The 24,465-nt window shown below is 33.0% G+C and overlaps 2 protein-coding genes across 9 annotated transcripts in view; one reads left to right on the top strand and one right to left on the bottom strand.

The window, feature by feature from the left end:
• LOC146527889 (uncharacterized) overlaps window positions 1–13,331 on the top strand; it is a 309,773-nt gene extending 296,442 nt beyond the window's left edge. For 6 of the 7 annotated variants that reach the window (XM_085204323.1, XM_085204322.1, XM_085204325.1 and 3 more), the window contains 8 exons: window positions 2,010–2,174; window positions 5,170–5,335; window positions 5,604–5,752; window positions 5,968–6,097; window positions 6,291–8,505; window positions 8,845–8,995; window positions 9,188–9,329; window positions 11,457–13,331. In XM_085204323.1, coding sequence (XP_085060449.1) covers window positions 2,010–2,174; window positions 5,170–5,335; window positions 5,604–5,752; window positions 5,968–6,097; window positions 6,291–8,505; window positions 8,845–8,995; window positions 9,188–9,329; window positions 11,457–11,632 — 3,294 coding nt within the window. In that variant the 3' untranslated portion in view covers window positions 11,633–13,331. Of the gene's footprint in view, window positions 1–2,009; window positions 2,175–5,169; window positions 5,336–5,603; window positions 5,753–5,967; window positions 6,098–6,290; window positions 8,506–8,844; window positions 8,996–9,187; window positions 9,330–11,408 lie in introns of all 7 variants that reach the window. The other variant, XM_085204324.1, reaches the window with a different exon arrangement.
• Ero1L (endoplasmic reticulum oxidoreductin-1-like protein) lies at window positions 12,326–24,415 on the bottom strand. Of its 2 annotated transcripts, none has more exons than XM_085204330.1 (2): window positions 22,760–24,415; window positions 12,326–13,877 (listed from the first exon to the last, which is right to left on the bottom strand). In XM_085204330.1, the coding sequence occupies exons 1-2, from the start codon at window positions 24,208–24,210 to the stop codon at window positions 13,829–13,831; spliced, it is 1,500 nt and encodes a 499-aa protein (XP_085060456.1). In that variant the 5' UTR covers window positions 24,211–24,415; the 3' UTR covers window positions 12,326–13,828. The 2 variants fall into 2 exon arrangements, with proteins under 2 accessions (XP_085060456.1, XP_085060455.1); XM_085204329.1 differs by lacking the exon at window positions 12,326–13,877 and adding an exon at window positions 14,002–16,247 and having other exon boundaries at window positions 22,760–24,413.
• Window positions 24,416–24,465: the final 50 nt, after the last annotated feature.

Here is a 24,465-nt window from a genome sequence, read left to right as displayed (position 1 = left end):
TATTATTTTCAAATAACAATAATCGTAGTGGAACAAACAAAATGTATAATCTAATGTATATAGGTACATATATATATGTCTAAATATACATGAAATACCAGCTTACACTTGTCAGCAATGTAAAAACAACTTCTGAAAACTTGGCAACTTACATTTCAATTTAAATTCCGTTAATTATTCAATTTCAAGGAAAACGACATTTCTATTAATATTTCTCGGTTTATTTATCCAAATTAATTAGGAAACTCAAACGGAGACGCTATGGCAGGTTGCCTTTGATGGAAAAGCTATTTTGGCGCCAATTGTCAATTCAATTGTTCTGCCGTAAAACACCTGCTTGCTTATTTAATACTGAGACGTTAATTAAGTACGAGTATCGGCGCGAAATGAAAATGTTGGATTTTTTTACAAAAGAAATAAATAACTGTTTATGTTACGCCCTTTTCTTGCTATTTTCTTGTTTATGAAATGATACAAGTACTTGATTAATATTTTAAAAAAATAAGTAAGCACTCATCCACACAAAGGAAAGAAATTGTGTTTTCTTTCCTAACAAAATGTCAGTCAGTGTTTAAATCGGAAAAACGAAAAACGGGAGATACGTCGTATGGAAAAGAAAATACTTAGCTTCTCGTTTCTTAATTTTTTACTATCTGATCTTGAAAAAAAATTATAATATAGTGCTCCCTCAAGTGAGTCTTGGACTAACATCCCCCGCATTTAGGCATATGTATAATAAATCCCATGTAATATTGCGTAATGCCGATTACTTTCTTTTCATTAAAAATAATTACACTCATATATAAAATTAAATAAATATGAAACCGAAAGTAAAGGTGAAAATTTTAAAAAGTACACTAAAACCATCGCTCCCTAAAAAAAGAACAAAACTGTCCATCCGCTAGCTGCTTACTTATAAACTAAACAAAGCCCCGAAATTACAAGGGACACGTGAAATAATGAACGTTCGGCACACCTGAGGCACATGTCCAAATTAAACGCACGTTATAACCATTGATACGTCCCTCACTGTTTTACAGACAGACAGAAAAACAGATTCGTACATTTCACCCCTTTTCCAAAGCAATATAGTATAACCGCCAATGAAAATTGGACTCTACCACTTAGTTTTTACATCAGAAAATATATGGTTATCGAAGATATTCGAAGCTTAGGTGTTCAGTCCGGTTAATTGAGGAGGACAAATAGAGAGGTCAGTTTAAAATGGTTTGTTTAATTTTCTGTCTGCGGGAGGTCGTTTAATTAAGAGTGTGAACGATAGGTCCTATTCATCGCTTCTAAATATATTTTCATGTCGGACGAGTGATGGATGTATCTTAATTAAACGCCCAAGTTCGGTGCTCCTTTGTAAAAATGGAGGGTAGCTAGAGGAAAAGGTATTCGAGAAATACGATTTTTTTTATAAATGAAATGCTCACTTGTATTTATTAAATTTTTGTATTCTTATTTTGTAATTTTTGTTATTTGTCTTCTTAATTTAAATAACGAAATGGAAAATTACTTGTAAAAAAATTATGAAAGGCAATGTTCTAGTAGGTATAGCTTATGTTTTCACGATTATTATCACACCTTATGGATGCTAGTCCCAAACAAATATAGTTACAACATTATTTTTTCAATAAAAAATATTTACTTTGTATACATTCAAATTTTAGTAAAACTTTAATTATTTTGCAATATTCATTCTTCACTCTTTATATATCTTAATCATGACATTTAATCCCACTATTATATAAAAAAGTACGTCGTGATTTCGATTACATTTCAGTGGAATCTATTTAATTTCCTCGCTCTTAATAAGCCAAGCCTCGCCGAGTGTCGATAATAGGGCGGAAAATGGGGAACTGGAGAAAGGTATCTGAAAGCCTAGGACCTTGTGTGGTACTAGGCTTCTAGGTTCTGTCTATATATGGCGCACACCGGTATACGGCGTGAATCTATGTATTTACTTATTTAATATTTAAAAAATCATAAAAAATTGTCACCAGGCATCAGCAGCACACTACCAGGGCCAGCTATCGGCGCTATCAGCTGAGAACGAGAGGCTGCGGAACGAGCTCACCGCGTTATCGACCAGCGTCCACGACAACGAGCACGAGAGGCGTCTGGACGATGTCGCACAACAAGTGGTCAGAGCTCTGCTCTCACAAAAGGTATATTGACATTTTTTTTTAATATTATGTTTTGAATTTAGCTGTATGGGAAGGATATGTATGAATATTGATGTTTTTATCATAATAAATGTACTACAGTTTTTTTATTCGTGTAGAAAGATTGTATGCGAATATGATCAAATTAGATGGTAAAAGTTTCAATATAACTAGACATACCGAGGCGCTGAATCTCGCCAATCAACACACAATGTCTTGAAAATGCTCTGGTCTACCCTGTTACAAGCGGGATACAGTGGAAGCTTAAAAAATATATTATATATTTAAACCACTCCAAAACATTCAGACAACCTAACACACAGCAAACGATACTGAATAAACCATTTCAAATGTATTCAAATCTACCTACTGCTTAACAACGTGAATTAATTCCGCGAAAAAAAATACGCAAAATCTCTTAATCCGGGAAGCATTAAGATGGAAAGAGGAAATTGTTTTCTCATAATTACAGGGAGCGCCGGTCGCATTCGCACGTAAATTTTACGATATCGGACACTTACTGTCAACGTGAGGTTGCAGGTTCGATCCCACTCAGAGGAATGAAGAATTAATGATAAGTTTTTATATTCTCGCATTAGTAACAAGACAAAGCACGGCGTTGTGCTCCGCCACTCAATACGCAATACACGCAACGTTTAGGAAATTGGGCGGCGCATAGGAAACGAAGTGTTTTAAATTCTTAACACAAGGTTTGTTTTACTTCACGCTGTATCCCGCATTTGATACAGAGTGAAAGTAAAAATAAATATTTAAATTTTCCAAATATTTTAAAACTCAATCTCTTAATCCGGAAAGCATTAAGATGGAATACGAAAATTGTTTTCTCATAATTACAGCGTCGGTCGTGGGCAAGGCAACACATTCGCACGTAAATCTTCCGAAATGGGACAGTTAGGGCTAAGCTGGCACCGTAATAATTCTACCCACCACCCCCAGTACCACCATAATCTTGGTATATCTGACCGATAATATGCGTTTGTTTAAATCTGACGCGTTAACTTGTCCAGTTTTAGAAGGGGATTTGGGAACTTTTGCGTATAAATATTGTACAGTTTGGTGTTGATTTCTATTTGTTGGGTGTTTATTGTTATCTATATTTATGTTTACCCTGCTATGCACTATGATAGCAACGTAACATAAGGTTCCCACTGCTATAAATATATAGCAGGGTAGGCAGAGGAAACCTAATGTTAGGACTCTCTGTTTCCCAGTTTCCGCTTAATTTTCGACACATTACGTGTTGAGTGACGGAACTCAACACCACGCTGGTTATATCTAAAGATTTTTTGAAGTGGTGAAGTTTTTTTTTTTTAATTTTTAGGGCAGTTTTTTATTAGTATCATTTCTGGGTGGCCACAGAAACCACCCGACCTTCCGCCTCTATTCCTAAGCTCATGTGTCTATCAGAACGGAGAAATGAAAATTACTTGTACTCGTATATAATTATACTCTCAAGTGGGTATCGAACTCACAACCATCGCGATTACAGTCATCACCTTTCACTTTAAATCAATATTCATATAACTTTGGTAATAACGTTCATGTATTCCAACTGTAGTTATTATATATGTATTCGTCGCTTATTTGAGAATCTATCATGTCTTAATCTGCCAGACGACATTGATCACTTTATAGGAGCATATGTTGCTAGGCGACGCCTCTTTGAATACGATATTTGGTAATTTGATTATCAATTAATTTATAATGGAGTTAATTAGGATGATATGGCGTGCTTTTGGATCTTTTATGGTATCGTTTGATTGTAAACGCGACGGTTCTAGGTTCGATTTAAAATTGGGAATTTTTATTTATACCCTCGGTCTGGTAGCAAGACAAAGCGTAGCGTTGAATTCCGCCACCCATCACGCAATTTCTCGAAAATTGTGTGGAGAGTGGTGTACAGAAAGAAAAAACGTGAAGCTGCTTTGGTAGGATTAATAATCTATAGGTTTTGAGGATTCTTTTGAGGAAGATTAAAAAAATGTGTTGGTTTAACCGAAGTTTTTGTTTCCCATTTATATAAGTTGTAACTTAATCAATGACACAGCACAAAGAAATGCTAGACAAAGTACAGAGATGTATGTACTCTGTACTACCAAGAAAACTTCCACATTTATATTCAATATAAATATTACCCCAAATGGATTTCGAACTAACGACCATCACAAATAATCAAACACGCTTAATTGAACCAAAATTAATTAAGCTATATAAAAAAATATTTTTTTTACCAACTAAAAATAAACAAACACCATGTATACTCATTAATTAAGCTAAATTTCAAAGCTGGCAACACTGAGAATGATGTCTCGTATCTCCCCTAATTACTTCTCGTCAATTACTTACTCGAATTTAATTTGGCCAATGAAGTATAATTAAAATATACGAGTTTATTCGCGAATTCAAGAGGGATGATTTTAGTATGAAAGATAAAGATAAGTATCTGCTTATATTTAAAATGTTTATCAAGTTATGATTTTATTTTTTTAATTTTAAATAATTGGTAATTTGCGTGTCGTACCAATGATTTTTCACTAGGGCTTCTTTTACTTACGTAAGGCGGGGGAAATATAAAATTATAAATACTTTAAATAATTCTAACCACCTTCTAAATGGTCTAACCACCGAGGATGTAAAAGATCGTGCAAAGTGGAGTAGGTTGTGTAGGAAGGCAGACCCTGGCAATAGCCGGGATTAATGCCAGGATGAAGAAGAAGACTTTAAATAATTAGTAATTTTATAAAGAACCATGTGAAACTCAACATTACATATAACCGCGGAATACTTACCTATTATATAATGACTAACAAGTTAATAGAATACGGTATTATTGTAGTACGACTGGAGAACAGAGTGTCTTAACACTAGACTCCCTGTGCCTATCCTGTAGTACGGGAAAAATTATTATGCTTCGGGGAGGCTATATCAAATCATACATTTATAAAATCTTTAATGTAAGTAAAATTTTACCTTACAGAGTATCCGAGAGGAATTGGGATGTGCGAGAGCAAGAATACGCGAGCTGGAGACACAGAATCGCGCGCTAAGTTCCCTATTAGTGCGACAGCTGCGGCCGCAGCCGAGACCGTCGCCCGCCACGCCGCACACGCCACTCACGCCACACACGCCGAGGGATTTGCAAGGTGACTATCAAATATTTCAGATTTTAATTTAAAAAGTATAATATTTTTTTGGTGATTTTTGTTAATGTTACAAGATCTTTGTACTTTCATGTTGTCACATATAATAATGTCTTTTTTTGGAAAAAAATAGAGTTTCAATATATACTTTTTCTATTTTTTGCTTTTTGGCTCGTATAAATATATGTATATACAAAAAAAAACAGTCAGTTCAGTTTTAAGTAATTACAGTTATATTTATAATTAAATAATGTAAAATATTAATTTTCAGTGCATCTATTGGACGTAGGGTCGTGTGGGTCTCTTGTGTCATTCAGAGACTCGCCGCCGCCCGCGCCGCCTGCGCCGCAGCCGCATCCGCTCAGCCAGGACGACAAGAGACGGCATCAAATATTAGCTGATATCTGGACTGAGTTGAAGGTTTATATTATTTTTCTTTAGGTTCAAACGTCTCCTGCAGAGAGAACATGGTGTAAAACATTTTGTTTTCCACTCTCCATCCAATTTGAACATGTAAAGTGTGGAAAATGTTTTAACACTACGCCTATCCATCTAGATGCGGGATACTAATAAAAGGAACATAGGCTTATATTTTGATTATAATACACTCTTTTAAATATTATAAAATGTTCCAGGGTCTAGAAGTGACTCCGGCTAACCTCGCCCGAGCTCTATCCACGGTGGACCCCACGCTGTGGGCGCCGCCCGCGCGCCCCGCCACGCTCAGCCTCAGCGTGCCGCAACCCGCCACTGACCACGCTGCTGGTAAAAACTTGTTTTGATAAACGTTATCTTCATTTGCATAAGTTAAACACGTACCTACTGATTTTTACCAAACAATTATATATATCACGTAAATATCTATTTGTAACCCTAATTTAGACTTTAAAAAAATTATGGTTACATTGTTTTACAAATTGTGAAGGAGACATTTTTAGATATTTATCTAAAATTACAGGTGCGACAAGAGAGAAAGTGACTGAAGAAGAAAACGGTGAGGCCGGAGCAGAATCACCCGAGAGCGGAGCAAAGGACGAAGGCTACTCCACCATGTCCAGTGACGTGCAAGCTGACGCCTCGCGCCAAAGCGACCACGCGGCCGACCGAGCTCTCCCTGACCTCAACGAGGCCTCCGACGAAACAGACAACCAAACTATAGTGTCCATAAACCCTAGAGAATCTCGACGACACGCCAGACTCCTAGCAGAGGCTGATTATATTTATTTTCCCATAGGAGTAGCGTTTGCGGGCATTAGAGGTAGTTACCCGCCATCCAGGCCGGTGTTGCCCTTTCAGCATGTTGTAAGAAGCTTTTCAGATTCACATTTATGCTTGAAGCTTTTAACAGGTGCCGAATGTGCTAGTAGCTGTCTTGACACGCCGACGCCTAGTTCTGGAGTTTTAGTATTAGATTTGAAACCGGCACCGGAACGGCCTTTACGAAGACCAGCGATCGCTTCAACAACTAGTTCTGAAAGAGTCTCATGGGGCAGCACTTTAGATGATCGAGCTGACGGTTCACAATATGATGCGGATTATGTACAACACTGGCTTGAATTGGATGACGCTAGGTCTGCCCTGCAGCAGAGGCACAGGGACCTTGCAGACTTAGAGTATGACAGGGCAGAGTTGGAAGACTGGAGTTTATCTCTGTCGTGTGAAGATCTCAGAGACAGGCAATCTCCCTTTGCCGAAATAACAACGCCCGGCCAAATATCACTTTCGACATTACCAAGTATTAGAGAAGATGATGCGCTAGAGTTAGAGGAAGATGTAGGAGATTGCCTATGGAATGACTGTGGATTTGCGACGATTGAAATTGATGAGTGTAGAATACAAGATGAACCTGAGCCCTCCGAGAAAAGGTGGGAATATACGGGCACACATTCGCCTGGTGGTTCTTGGTCGAGCGCTTCAGACGTTCATGAGAAACGCTCAAGTACGGCTTTAAGTGAAGACGGCGATTGCACTAATGTAGGACTCGATTTCACACGAGACTTCTATCGTCTTGTAAAATATGAAAGCACAAAGAGCTTAGCGTCAAATTCGTCTAAAGGAGTCACTACTCAGGATCCAGCAACACATTTACGTATTAACGATGTCCAAACAATGGCGTTGCACGATCGCGAACAAGCACTACAAAACGTTCTTAATTTTATAGCAGAACAGCAGAAGTATTGCCGTGACAGAGAGGAGTCAGATTCAATGTCATCCCGTCCTGTATCTGAAATACGTGAATTGCCTCCTCCATATGCCGCAGCGGATTTCGATGATGAGTCAGTGGATCCTAGAAGTGAAGTCTCTGAAGACAGACAGAGACCAGATTCGTTTGGTAGCTTCTCTGAAAACGACTCGTGCGACGTCGTCTCCCTTGACAAAAGACCTCCATATTGTGATAATGTATCCGAGCCAAGATCTACACCTAGGTTTATTGAACGCGAAGAGCCTTATGTGGAATCAGGAGACTACTATGATCTGTCGAGGGTTGAAAATGCTGAAAATGAAATTGACGATCATCATCTATTAAAAATCCAAAGAAAAAATGAAATTAACCGGACCATCGATATAAGCAATGCTGAATTAGAACAACCAAGTTCGCTGAAAGAAGAGAAACCTTGTGATATTGAATCTAGTCGAAGCTTAGAGCACAACTCGGCGTTAAAAGAGAACACGATGAACATTATTTTGAATAAACAAACAAGTGATCGGGATATTGAACCTGCACTTGTCAAATCAGCAAGCTTTCCTTATTCTAGTGAGAATGATATCTCACTTGTTGATGAAGTGCTAAACGCTTGCAGGCGAACACCCGCAGCCTTGGGGACCGTTCCCGAGGAAGAGGAAGGCTCGTCGCCAGAAACGAGCTCCCCTCAAATGACTGAATCGAACACAACAAGTACGTCTACAGCAGAAACTGTGATAATAAGTAATAAGAATGAAAGTATTAAAGTAAGACGGAGAACCGAAAAAAGTCGAATACCCACCTTAATGGGAGGAAAGAAGCCGCCGTCTTCGCCTCAACGGACGAGGTCAAAGATCCCGGTGGCAGGGAAATGTCGATCTGCGTTAGGTCAAGTGACTCCTACTCCCGAGCCAATTATTGTGAAGCAAGAGAATTCGTTGAGTTTTCATGAGGCTGCCACTTCCAAAGATGTCATTGAAGAGCTTAACAGGTAACTTTCTACTTTGCTAATGCTTGAGCATCCGTCCATATATTTAACTGTTTTTTGTTTGTGGCTGCACGCTATATACCGCATAAAGCATGGCAATCCATTTCCCCATGTACCACCTACTTTTCAAGACACGACGCCGTGTTTTACAAACGCCTTACTAGAACAAGGAAATGAAAATAACTATTTCTCCTAAGTGGGCCAACCTACAGCCATCGCGTTAACAGCCATACACTAAACCGTTGCGCCACAACCACCACTCTTATTATTTACACTAACATATTCTAAATAACATGACATGCCAGTGTGCCTATTAAATATAAATATCAAAAATATTCCCAGAATGATTCGGCAAAACGAAGGTGCAGCTGCTACAGTAGAGGCCAAAGGCGAGGAGCATCCAGAGAAAACATACGGGCAGAAGGACAATGCCCTGTGGGCCCCCACCGGGTGGGTGCACGTCGAGAAGGATATAGACTTTAGTGATCCAAAGGTAAGGTTAACAATAAAAATGCTATCAATTTATACACTCGAGGAAATGAAACACGTAATGCCTTAAGAATTAGATGGAAAGTAGGGAACACAATTGCTTAGTGGGGTACGGATTGTCCTCATACCAGGTTCCCAAGTTTCGTCTGCCTTGCTATATGCAGGGTGCAATGTAAAGTAAAAAAAATATTTCCAGGCGCGAGCAAACCTGCTAGACGTGATGCTAGCGTCCAGCGACTCGTCGCCGTCCTCGTGCGGCTCGTCGCCCGCCGACGCCGCGCCGCCGCCGCCCTACTCACGCCTGCACCGCCTGCACCGCTCGCGGCGCCAGAACACGGGTAAATACTGAATGGTTTACTATTATGTTATTTGTTAGTTGTGACCGTTTGTGATAGGTTATCAGCGGGGTGTTGGTACAATTGATTTAAGTTGTTTTAGAAAAATCACTAGATTTAATTATTTTTTGTTACCTTTTTTTCATAAGATGTAAACAGATCTTGTATTCCAATCCATATTTTTTATTGAATTAGTATATTACTTAGATTATTTGTACTGGCAATCTCATTTTGAAGTTTGATGACCTTATGGCAACATTGAAGTTATGGTCTTCTAAATATTTTTATATAAATGATTGATTTCTATTAAAATTATTATTTTTATCATTAGAATGTTATACAATTTGGAGATGAAAAGGCCATCCTTCGTGAAAACCCTGGGATATCAAACTTCAGTTACCCTTTAATTAATATTACAACCCTGCAAGAATCGACTGATTATTTCAAAATAAAAGGGAATAATTGAAACACGATTATTTCTCACATTTATTCGAATTTTAGAACAATCTAGATTTTTCATATTCATAAATAATGTGTAAATATTAACATATAATCATTGACTAATAAGTTTCATTACATTCATCTTACCTTTATTTTCTATCAGTCGATTCTTTACGTCTATTGTTATATAGGTACATAAAAAAAGTTGGAGGTGTTGTTTGTAGTTACATATAATTAGAAAATAACCATTTATAAATAAAATTTCTAATTTAAAATAAATATGAATAGTCTATCAAAATATTTTAGTGAATTACTAATTCGAATATCTAAACTAATTATCAATCTTGTGAGCTTTGGTTTTATACCTAAAAAACTTCTTTTGTATTTTGCTTTAAGCAACAACCTCCATTATTTAATGTTGTTTTCATTTTCCACTATTTCATGTGCATTATTAGGATATGACTTAGGGGGAACGGGTCTTAGAATGTAATATAAGGATATTAATCTTTTATACAATTCTGTTATATATATTTATACCTCAAGGTCTTTATAATTAAGGCAGTCTTTAGACCCTGTACACTATAATTGACATAATGTGTAGTATATAAAGTTTATTTTAGTAAAACCTTAACTTATTGTAAACCTTCCACAGTTTTACCTTATTTAAGAATTAAAAATATTTTTTATCTTAAACTTCTTTAGTCTATATCTTGTGTAAAAATTAAATATAATCTGGGAAAAGTTGGATAGTTTCTTTATATTTCATTAGAATTAAATGAATCTGTGGCTTTATGTGGTGGTAGACTTTTAAGTTCTCGTTCGATGCTTTACTTGTATTTATTTATGGTGACTTATAATTGTGTGATGTAAATATTATGAAAAAAAATCAATTCTTTTTTCATACATTCTATGTGTTAACTTATTATATAATCTATGTTTCATAATATTCACATTGAAAGTTATCCGTGTTAAATGTCATTATTGTGTCACAAGCCACGTCACTGTTTCCGCTCTCACTCTCACGCACCATCTCACTCTCGCCTCATTCTGAGTAGATGTCATGTTACGCGTCGCTCCAAAAAAAATTAAAAATTTAATATTTATTTTTTTAAATATTAAGTAATTTCATTGCTATGTCTTAATTAATCATACTAAATAATAGTAAAATTTAAGAAAAAAATATATAAATCTGAATACAAAATATAATTTTCATACAATATTTAGAAAATAATTAAAGAGTAAAATAAAGATTTATCTTCACGTCGTCGTCCAATTTGCAAGATAGTAAAAACGAGTAACAAGTTCTATATTATGTAATATTTATGAATATTTCAATAAATATAAAGTACCTATTACTTATAAAAAATTACTAATAAATAAGCAACATAAAATGAAACAAAATCAAAAGACCGAAAATTTAAAATCAAGAATTTATAAAAATATTTTGTGAAATAGTGAGGGGAACCATAAAAAAATCAGTATTTTATAAATATTTAAAATATATAAGAACACATATTCAAATGAGAAATTGAGACATATGAAGTATACAGTAAATAGTAACGTCATAAGTGATCGTGGAGCGACGCGTAAGCGCTAGTGAGCTCGGTCGCGGCGTTGAGGCTCACGCGGCGCTTGGTGCAGCGGGGCGGGGCGGGGCGCGCCGCTGTAGCCACTAACGTTGTTGCGCAGCGGCGGCGCAGCACCGCGCGGGCCCGGCTCGCCCGCGGCCGCGCCATCGCCGCCCCTCCATCCTGGGCCGCGACGGGTTCTTCGTGCGCTTCGCGGAGCCCGAGCGCGCCGCCGTCGCCTCCTTCGACTTCCTCGACGACCTCTCTGGATCCTCCCCCGACGGCCAGCTAGCGTAGTGAATGCTTTCGGAATAGCGGTCTAGGCTTACGCTTCGAACCACTGCGGTGGCATTAGGTAAGAAGACGTATTAAGTAATGACTAAGAATGAAAGCTGCGGCCTCGAAGTAATGTGATATTTTTGTATATACTGTAAGTCCCACTTATTTTCGTATACATTTAAATGGATTCCTTTTTAACTGAACGAAGCGTAATGTCGAAATAAGAGTGGTATGTTGTCGTCGCCCGACGTGTAACAAGTAGTAATAAGTACTTATGTAAATATGGATGATTATAATTTACGTATGTATGTATGTATGTATGGATTAATTAAAACTTAATTGTAATGGATAGTCATATTCTGTAACAATCGTTTAATCTAAAATCCATTAAATCAAAGGGTACTAAAGTATGTAAGTGTATATATGTGATGACGTCATCGAACGCTATTTATTGAGTTGTATCATTTGCGGTGTCTCAATTATTTGTGTATACTTGTGTAGGTACATATCATGAATCTATATTATTTTATATCGCTACATCTCGAATAAAGTGCAAATATCGAATGATTTAGAGTTCACAACGAATTGTTAGTAGGTTACTAATTTAAATTCTTGCCTTTTTTTCTATTATAAGATCATTAATTTTTAAAACAAAAGAAATAACTTAATAATTTTTATTATAATATTTTTCTTATAAGTTTAACAAATAAACTAAATCATTCTATATTTGTCGTCAAGTGAGATATTGCTATTGTAATTTCATTGAATACGGTTATGAACCTTGTAATTTTGTAGGTATTTGCGGCTTAATATTATTATTGTAGTTATCTAATGGCGGAACCAAAGCGATTTTACACTGAATTACAGAATTAGCCACCACTCGTTACTGCGACACTCTTGACCAATGTTAATTTACCCCGCTTTGTTTAAATCGTGAATATTGAAGACAATAACGAAGATTATACCTATTATTAAATAATATAAACGAATAACTCGATCGATATCTAAAATATGAACTTATTAATATTTATAATATAGTATAATCATTGGTATATTATGTACATCCCTAGTTACGTTCGGATACACGCTGTAATTTTATGTCGACTTTATTTTATTATTTTCTTAATACCAAAGTCTTTTTCATGTAATTAAATGATTTAAATTTACATTTCTATGATATATGAGGTTAATTATTAAATTTAATAAAATTGTAATTAGATATTATATGTAATAATTTTGTACTTATTTGGTATCTCAAGGTGCCTACAAGCGCGTGTATTCGAATTTATATGTGTATAACAGCAATATTTTATTTAGCTCTTGGATCCTAAATATATAGAGCATTAGTGAAACGGTTCCTATGATCATTGTCCCATCCTGTGGGCGTTATATAGCTATTATTGGCGAATATCATAAAAAAATGTACCTAATCTATATATTAAACATTGTATCCATTATAGTAGGATCCAGAAAGTACTGTGATTTGTAACTACCGCTGAAACTTCGAGCACAATTGGTTAAAAAACATTTTAAAAAAACATAAAAAGAATAGTGCATTCCAAACAATTGGGTGCGTCTGTTAGTTTGTTCTGACATAAGCATAGAAATATTTGAGATAGGTAGGTACTTTGAACAGTACAAATACGTAGAATAACACTATAATTTTAATTGTCTACTATTACAAATGGGTTGAATAAACGATTCCGTTCCCAAATGATATTTTTGTTTAATTTTTTAGCCCTTATCCTTTCCTTTATATTGACAATATATTCGGAGTTTCCTTTATACTGACAATATATTCTGAGTCCAATGTCAATTGTTTTTGAAGCCTTTTCAAATCTACAAATTGTAAATTAAAATAATCTTAGGAAATATAACAAATCAATTATAATAAAAGCATTTTTTTTATTTAGCTATTTTATCGACAGCGCAGTCCACGTAAAAATTACATTTGTCTCATTCCAACAACTAATTAGAACTTAAGTAGAACTTAATGTTGCCAGAAATTACTAACAAATTAAAATAATATATTAAAAAATATTTTTATTCTTTGTTCATATAACTAATATCTATAAAACTAGGCTTCACTAGGTCTGACATAATAAATATGCATATGGCATGTGTAATATCTTCTTTGATTGACTTGTATTAGTCTACTATATACAGTTCTACATTCTTAAACGAAGAAATCTTAAATAAAAACTTTTCTATTTTCTAAATCAACTTCTCACAGAATAAAAAGCTTTTTTCTTCTTCATGGGACCTGAAACCATGAAAATATCATTACATACTGTTTACTAGTGTTAATGTTGTTATCACGCATATTAATTTGTTAGTAGCAGTTTATTAAAAAAGCGGGAACACGCAAGTCAAAATAAAAGTACAGATTATAAATAAAATGTTTATTTAAAAACAGATAAACCATCTTGTCATGATTGTCGTCAATAAACCATTAAAAAAATCACAGGCATTTTTTTTTTATTATAATATGACCCGCTAATTGCAAATTGCCCGCTAAATGCAAGCATTTATATTTATTTTTTGAAAAGTGAAAAAGTTAAATAAGGACCAAATTTAGACATAATAATCTCATTTTTTTTGTCATATTACTTATAAAAAATTGCAATTTGCAGTTGACATAAAGACATTGTACAAAATCAAATAACAACATTTTTTCTTATAAAATATTACATGAAATACTACTTAAAATTATATCAATATTATAATTTTTTTTTTTTGAATGTTTCAAAATGTACAAATATATCCAAATAGAAATCATTTTTGTAAACACGAATAGATAGAATTTACTATCATTTTGTTCTAAACCAGTTCCATTTATGTGTGACAGTATTATATAGTCACATTCTTAACTTAACTTACCGGTAACGGTAGATTAAAAATTAGTATATAATATGTAACTATTTTGAAACGTATTATTGCTATAATTATATAATTAACGTTTTGTACATTTTACTAAATCCTGTCTATAAATCTATTACTTAATAAATCTGAATATTTCATATGAAAACAGATAATTATAGCTAAAAATATTATGTCAAAGATAAATTTTAAAAAATATAGAAAAATTAAAAAGTAAAGGAACTTAGGTATTTGTGACAGATAAATAATACTTTAACAATTACAATTTTAGAGTAAGGCATGGAAGATTAAATTTAGTCCAAATATAGTAGTTACGATTAAGTAATTAAAAAACAAGATATATGTAACACACATGATATATGTAACACACATGTATGTAAATATAACTATATAAGTAGGTATTCTATTAATATAGAATATATAAATATGTAATACAAATATTAGTATATACATAAAATCATTAAATTGCATGTTACAATGAAAGTATTTCATTTGACTAGAGAGTAAGTAATTTGGGCATTCTTATAGATAAGTTATACAGATACAATCAAAATAACAGCAAAGTACCCGTTTTTAGCCGATTTCAAAGATATAAAAATACAAAGCTTTTAAAAAAACAGAAATAAGAACAAATATACAGAAAAATATTTAAATTCAATTATGGTATAAGAAGATTATATTATAATAATCTAAGATAAATAATGTTACCGTGAATTATTTTATCACTTTTCTTATTAACGTTTATCCATAAAACAATAAACTTATTTTATTATATATTAAAAATTGAATTTGGGAAAAACCTAAAGAAAAAGATACTATCATATTGTAAAATGAAATAGTTTCAATAAAACAGTTTTTGTTTCCAAATGAGTTAACGCCCTGTCTATCTCAAAGTGTTGACATAAATAGAAACACACATACAGTCGTCATCAGTGGGCGTTAATTAAAATTATAAAAGTATTCCTTACCATGATATCACGAAACATTTTTTCGAGATTAGACTGAATGATAAATATCATACTAAAACTAAATTCGTTTCAATTATAGCCTATTGTATTATAGATAATATGGAAATAAATAATTGACGTTATATTATAAACAAGGTAAAACCTTGTTTCATTAACACTGGATAATTTAATTGTGATGCTTTGAATAATAGTTAAGTATATATACTTCAAAATAATAAAAAAAGTGTTATATATTTTAAAATAATCATTTTTCAAATGGCTGGAATAAAATGGTGTTACTAAAAAGAACCAGAAAAATAATTCTGATATTTTTATATATAAGTAAACAAATAAATATTTTTTCTAAGTGTCTTTCAGTATGGAAGTTAAATTTAAGAGTTTGTGACGTCCTTATGAAAAATGGTAAGTAAGATTTATGTTAAAACTGCCTAGCAATTTTTTTTACCCGAACCAACGAAATTATGAATATGTCCTAATAAATGTAATTAAAGGTTTTTTAATCAATTTATTCAAGCCATAAACATAAAACATTTTCTGTTGCAATAGGACAATCTGAAAACAGTTTACTTAACAACTAAACATGTAATACTATAATACAATATAAATTATAGGAAAAAACTTATAAAATCCATTCCTAAGCCTAGGACCTAGGTATTTCAATATTCCTGGATATTCCATCCTAACTCCATATTCTAGGTTTCGTACTGCCTGATGAGCATCGTTGTTTAGTAGTATCGACAGGATCTTGGTCGAATACACTTCTCTTTTGTGGTTCAGTGTGAGAGCTGTTGAATTAGAGTTATATTAAAAAAGTTAAATATTTACATTAAGTAAATTTATGTAAATACGTCTTTATTGCAATATTTTCTGTTTTTTGGAAAATATTCTAAAGTAAAATAATTTACTATTTAATTCTATATCAATATTGAACTCTTTTCGGGACTTTTTATTAATATTTTAATGACATAACATTGGACAAGAAAAAAACAGTTTATTTTGAGAATAATAACGCCACTATAAAATTAATGACGTCACTATTTTTCTAAATCAAAGACGTATTTACTATAAAATAGTGCACTTAAGAAACATTTTCTATATTTACCCTCGATCTAGACGTTTTAGTTGAGCGTGCACCAAAGCTGTGATAAGGCATGCCTTAAAATTAATAGTACAAGGTGCATTAAACTAAAATATGTTACAAATGCAATCACTTCGTTGTAATTGTATAATATTGACTTATTTTTTTTTCTAATGTAGAAAACTTCTAATGTAGAATATTTAGATGGACGATGGACTGTCTAGAATATTTTTAATGATAGCAGAAAATTCCAGAGATTTTTTCTATTGGGTTACCAAATAAATACAGTAAAAAGTGATTTTCATGTAAATGATGGATGATTCCTTAAAAATCAAAGTAGCCTAATGTAAATAAAATGACAACTATTGATTTTCTGCAAAATTGTCCAAATAAAATAATTTAAAACAATTATTTCGGTTTTCTACTATTTGCAAATTACAGAGTGTGCGATATGTGTTATGTATTCATATAATATTTTTGACAATTTTTACAAAAGTCCCGTTTTTTTCTCTGAACTTAAATGAGGCATCCCATCACCATTAATAATAAAAATCGTTAAAAGTTTAAGAATTATAGAGCCAGAACATTAAATGTTTTATTTCCTCGAATGGGAATCAAACCCATTATAAAAATATTTAAAAAACATACTTATTGAAATACCTAGTTATTTTCTTTTATTATTTTATAAGCGATATGGCTAACCAGAGCCAGAACTTGAAACGTAAGTTCAGCATTGGAGAAGTAGTATTTTTCCTCACTATAGCACTAAAATGGACCTGACGACTGAGACCAATTTTTCTGATAAATATCTAATATATTTTATAATATAAATAATGTGCATATAAAAACGGCATAACCAATAACATTTTTTTTATTATTTTATATCGATAATGTTGAATGCATATATGTTTATGTTACTAATATCGTATTCAATGATGTAGCGGTGATTAAATTAGCAATCATTCTATTTGTATTTATCTAATGATAACGGCGATTGTTCATTTTTATAATTAAAAAAATACTTTTCGTGGAATTTTATTGAATTTAATACGCTTATTAGCGATAATTAAAATAAAAATAGTCATCAGCTTTAATGGAAAAAAGAAAATAATAGTTTAGTTGAACAAAGAGGCTGATAAGAATAAGTTAATCATCCTACCGCTAGGCGTGACGTTGTTGAAAAGCAATATTAAATACGTTTCTTTTTATTTATTCGCTTTGCTCTACATTAATTAATCATATTTTTAATCTTCTTGCGTAAGCAGAGACGTTATACGAGAAGGACCCCGTGGTCACACTTTATTTAACAAAAAAATAAAAACCAACGGGCAGAATATAAAGAAAAGATTAAAATTAATATAATATACAATACCATTGGATCTTCATCAGCGAGAGATATAAAAAGAAGCAAATTACAATTCTAATTATAACGATATTATAATTATATTCAAATTAAGATGACAAAACCATCAGTCAACTTCTTGCACAATAAACATTAAGAAACAATTATTAATCTTCTAATTGTACCACATCATTTTAGTACTAACAAAACTTGATGAAGAAACCTTAAAAGACAACAATGCTCGGATCGTCATAATTAAAGAACAACAACAACAACAACAAAAACAAAAGACAACAATAATAATATAGAACGGTAAATCGTGAGGGTTGTGACGTTTAACATAATAATTCTACACAAATGTTAATATTACGTTTTTGATAACAATTAACAATATAATTATTAAATATACGTATAATATTACATTATTTATGGGTTATTTAAGTACAATGACGTCACCCAATCGCCAAAGTCCACGTAAGCAGATAAGACAAACAAAGTGTTTGGTGGCCGTCATGTCTTCGTGAATCAGCGCATCCTACGTGAGACAAGGGGCGTAGGAGGTTGTAAATCTAGAACTGCCTTTAGAGGATTACCATATTATATTAATATTTTTATATTATATTTAATTTAATTTCCATATTATATTTAAATTGGCCACCCTCATACAATGGTACAGACGTCTGGCTATAAACACGACGGTTGTTCGTTTTTCAGCTTATCCATACCTATATTATAAATTCGAAAGTAACTCTGTCTGTCTGTCTGTCTGTCTTTTACGCAATCAGGGCCAAAACGCTAATTTAATTGTGGTAAAATACTCATATAGAGATACTTGAGGGTCTCGGGATGAACATAGGATACTTTTATTTCGCATATTTGTAATATTATTATATATAGCAATAGATTAAAATACTTATTAATTTGATATGCAATTTATTCCCCCATGTAATAACAACCGTCGCTAAGCGACTGTTGCTAAGCAACGATTTGCAAAGTTTGTTGTTAGAAAACGTCACCCAAAATGAGCTTGCTTAACGCATCTCTCTATTGAAAACTGAAAATAATTTCATAAATATATTTAATAAATATTCGTAAACTTCAAGCGGCGTAGCCGTGTTCGGGTCCACTAGTTAATATATAAATATCACTACAATGTATATAAATTTTAATATTAAATAGCCAAATCATAGCCAAAAGTAGTTAAATAAATTAGTTACAATTGAGTCTCACTTTTAGAATACATATTTCAATATACAAAGCATTTTCAAAACAATCATCTTGTATGTATCGACCTTCGAATATTAAGCATATAATTGACATAATTAATATCTTACGCTGTAAACAATGAATCAAGACATACGGAGATATATTATATTTTCCGATACATTTTCATCTCACAGAAAAGTCGTTATCTCTTTCTGCTTGAACCAAGACGAGCTTGATAAACCAAGAAAAAAACCATTTTAATTATGAAAGAAAACATACTAATATCACTGGGCTGTTTACAAAAAATACAAGATTTTTTCATCTCGTAGTGTAGAGGAAACTTCGTGTAAAACACTCCGTTCCTAACTTTCCGCCGAATTTTCTAGACTCAACTGACTGACTGAAAGTGGAACTGAACGCCGCATTATGTATTGACACCAAAGAAACAGAAATTACAAATTATTCATAACATTTCTAATTAAAACTATTTAAAATAGTTATTTAACAATGCTAAAAACAAACAAAAATTTTTTAACTAAACAAGTTGACATTTTCCCCATCTAGATTAGTTGAGTGCATCCTATAGTCATTTAAATAATAGCTATCTATGCAAACGATCCCTCGTGGCATGAACTAGCCTTGAACGGTTTACTAGTTAATGGTCGAGATAGCAGAGTACATAATAACAGGTAGTATAGTAGCAAAATATTACTCTTTTAAAAGCAGACAATAAAAACTCGAAATAAACTGTAATTCCTTTCGATTGTGATATTTTCGTTTTAATTTTACTTAATCGATGGCTGAATGAGTTTAATGGCATGAAGAACACAGGATGCACTGCGATGGGTTCGAATCCCAGTAGAGTGTGAAAATATTTTACTCAATTTTTTTAAAATCCAAACTACTACTTTACTCACTATTCCTTAACAGTGTTGGACCCTGCCATAAAAAAAATTATTTTGTGAACGAAGCAGGTATTAGAAACTCACACTTAATACGCAAAAGTATTATTTTAACTTCACGCTGTTTCCCGCACATAGCAGGGTAGGCAAATGGAACCTGGGAAACTACTGTTAACACACTCGATCCCTATGAAGACACTTCCGTTCCCAACTCTCCGCCGAATTCTGTAGACATTGCGTGTCGAATGGCGGAACTCAAAGCTGAGTTTTGCCTCGCCTCTCGCCTCGTTACCAGAGCGAGGCAAATGAAAATATTAAATATTTAATTTCCTCGAGTGGAAATCGAACGTACAACCCGTCGCGTTAACAATCGCACCACGACTCACTAGATTGTCGAAAGTCTTTTATATTTAAAATAGAATATGAAAGGCAATAATTTACGAATTAATACTAGAACAATTCCGCCTATTCATTTCTTACGGAAACGCTCGAGATATATTTAACGATGCTGTGCCTCGTTTACTTGGGAAATAAAAGGTTAATTGATTATTTTTAACTACCTATTAGATTTTTATTGCAAACGTTAATATGGAAACAGTTGTTTTCAAATGTAATTTACTTAAAACTTGCTTAATACGAATATTTACTATATATCTTTTATTTTTACGTACTAATTAAAATTGGAAATCAAAACATCGACTGAATAACTATAGTGTTTCCTAATTTTAAAAATTACAACAAATACAACAGTCCACAAGGCAGTATTGCTCATAATAAACATAATGTACGAGTACACTCATAATTTCGCAGTGTTAAATCATGTATTACTCATACTGAAGGCCTACTTTCTACCCCAAACAAATACAAATCTACAGTATTTATTACCTACATAGAACTAAAAAATATAAGAACTGATACTCGGAAGTTAATGAATTCTAAAATTAGAAAAATATTATATCAACGACAAAATTATTATTATTAAATTTAATTAACGGTTGAAATATATTTTATCGTAGCAGAGTACCACTATAGGGATCCCTATTTTTTATCATTATAATTATGAAATTAAGCCATAGATCTAATATTGACATTAATAAAAGAACCCCTGGAAGAAATAAAGGGGCCCCAAGGCGATAGAGACACGTGTTTTGCTGTGTTTGGAGATATGAAAGTGGACAAATAAAAAGTAAATAAGATATCTGCGTAAAGTAATTGAAAGTGTTAACATCTAACTATAATTCGAAAAAAAAACAATAATTTTATCAAAGAAAAGATTTGTAACAAATATTTTGTATGAATTCTTTATTTATAAACTAATATTGTTTTATGTTTTTCATTTTATGTATATCTCTGTCTGTCTTTCAATAAATACTATTATATTCTAAGATTTACCACCTACCATCTAACAAGGTGCTAATGTATTGTGTGCAGACAGCGTTATACAGACGTTATTATTACATAATACGTACTTTTACTTTCTAAAAAACACGCAGTTCTCTTATAGGCATGTCTTACTTAATATTTAGCATATGAGGAACGAGAATATCGTAAATCAAGTGTTGACATTTCAAAGATTAACTTCCTCTCATGGGAATTAAACATTCCAATTTTATCCACAAATTTCACTAGAATATTTTCAAATCTTTTACATTTTTAAAGTGTTATTCCATAATCAGGGAAGAAAAATATCATTTTAGAAAACCTAAGAAAGTTTTAAAATAGGGTTTTGAACCAGCGCCTCTTGGGCGGTATTTTTTTAGCCCTAGTTTAGTTAGTCAAATTGCTAAGTAGTGTTATAGTGTACCTAATTAATACGTCTTATGCTATAAATTCACTATAAAAATCTTGTGTTAGTCTTTATTGTGGGTGCCTGAAGCCAAAGAAATAAGTAATCATTTATACTTTTATAATCTATTGAAATCCGAGTAAAACTAAAAGCTGCTATTTATTTAATTACATTTTTTTTTCAGTTTTACGCTGTATCCCGCACACAACAGGGTAATCTAGAGCTAAGACACTCCGCTTCCCACTATCTGCTGCACAACAATCAAGAACAATCAACGCCGCGCTTAGCCTCGACACCAGAACGAAGAAATGGAAATATAAATTTTAAATAAATATTTCACTTCCTCGAGTGGGGATCGAACCCACTACCGTCGCGTTACAGTCACACCCTTGTGCCGCTGCGCCACGACGGCCTCAAAAATATAAGCGATTAATCTGGTTAAATTGTTTCATTTAAAAAGAATCTGATATATACTATATTTAATTGATACTGATTTACTTTACAATATTATATTCATTTGTACAAGTGTTAAAATAAGTTTATTAAATAAATATCTTTATTTACACACAATTGTTTTACTTTTTATAAATGTTCATTTCTAGTTTTTAAATAAACACTAATTTGATGAGTTTAATTCATAAAGTGCAGGTGAAAGCAATGTCATGTGTGGAAATGTTAGTTCATTATTGTTAATGACTGACAAACATGCAATATAAATGTGATTTAAATAAATAATACTGTTTTGTACCACCTTAAAAATATTGTAAATAAATGTTCAATATGAAAGTGTTCTTTATGTAAATCACATTCAAACATAATATGCAATAGCAATTTATTTAAAAACATGCAATAGCACTAAAATGTCCATAAGAAATAAAATGCATATTTTATTTAAAACAATAAATCATTTATATGTATGTAAATAACTTTGAAAATAACTTGATAATAAAAAAAACTATAAAAAAAATCAATAAAAATCTTACCTCAGCATATTTCTGAAGTTTTCCAATTCCCTAATACTATTAGACAATCTTGCGAATGCATTAAAAAGTGCTACAATTTCAGTTCTCTGAAGACGTTTATGAGATTTGTGTTGTAACAACAGTTTACCCTGAAAAGGGTCCTTCTCAAAGCTATCCCATTGACCAGAAAACAAAATTTTTAGTGCTGTACCTAAACCTTGTGTTTGTAATTTCCCCCATAATTTACATTTATCGCAGCCCACACAATCCATTATTCTAGAAATATTCCAGAAATGATCTCTAAATTCTTGTTTTAATTTAGCAGCTTGGCTACCACCAGTAAACATTGAGGACTCATTAAAGTGGTCAGGGAATGAATATATGACAGTGAGCATATTACGAATTGCATCACGAGTTTCTTCATCTTCAACAGGATTGCCAGTAAAATAGTCTTCTCGCTCCAAATATGGACCAGCCTTAGCTAGAGCTCTCATTTCTAGCAAATAAACAAAATATAAATTCTTAAGCCAATTAGGACCTTCCCCAAATGTCTGTGATGGATCAAAACGCTGCTGGAATTCAGCCAAGTTAGGTCCCCATTCACCTTCTGGGGGTGCAGCAAAACCTAGCTTTTTCTCTGACACTAAATATTTAGAACATAAATGTATGTTAATACTAGAATGTAATCCTGACACAGCTCTATAAAAAACTCTTTTTTCAAGACACATGTTGCCCAAATCTGAACTCAGTACAAATGGAAATGATTCATATGGATTTGCCTTTGGACGGAAGCAATTCTCCTGGTAAATGCTCCTCCAAATTCTGTGCGCTGAGGGTCCTTTATAGCCGGTATATCGCTCTGGATTAAGTGACAAATCAACATATTCAGCATCTGCATCTTTATCGTCACATTCACAGAAATTTCCTATTGAATCATCATAGGCTTTCCACTTGGCTATTTCATATTGGCTTGCGGCACTTAGTGTCATGTTTAAAAAACTGAGTTCAGGGTCATGATCGGTATCAGAATTGCAGTCGCTTTGGGCCTCTTTGGAGTATTTCACAGCTGGTCTTTCTTCATCAAATTCATTATTGTACCCATTTTCATAGCCTGGTACACTTTCTTTGGAGCAGGTTTTTATATGACAATATTTCATCGCACACCGGCTGTCGTCAGCCCAAAAGGGACATTCCTTTTTTAAATTGACCTTGTAAAACCGAAAATAATCTTTGCTCACCAAACTCTGGATACGGGGAAATATTTTGACATTATTAAAATAGTCGATCGTATCAACATTACAGGAGCAGTCACCGAGAGCCCCATGAAGTGCATCAAAACATGCATTACTATCGCAAGGCGCCGTTTCGAATAGTTCCGTGTCGTCACTCACTACTTGAACTATCGCGAGAGCAAAAATTATAAACACAACACAACAATTTTTGTATGCCATTTTAGAAAGTTTTACAGTCATATTTCGGTTTTTATAAATAAAAATTATATGAAAAAAAATGTATTATTTCTAATCAAATATAAAACGACTCGTCACATCGAGCACTGAAAAATTTATGATAAAATTACGAAATGTAAAATTCGAAAGTTAGCTCGCTATTACAATAATACGTGATCAGTCAAACGTCTACATATTTCGCTTTGACAACTGACAGATGATAAATTGATCAGTAATTGACGATGTTGCTACTGTGACATTTATTTATGCCCAGCGTAA

This window comes from Heliconius melpomene, chromosome 20 (assembly GCF_056956725.1).
Source record: "Heliconius melpomene rosina isolate 202511_hmr_F chromosome 20, ASM5695672v1, whole genome shotgun sequence".
In the NCBI taxonomy this organism is placed as follows: Eukaryota; Metazoa; Arthropoda; class Insecta; order Lepidoptera; family Nymphalidae; genus Heliconius; species Heliconius melpomene.
Note: the sequence above shows the minus strand (reverse complement) of the source record. Positions and strands in the feature narration are given on the sequence as shown.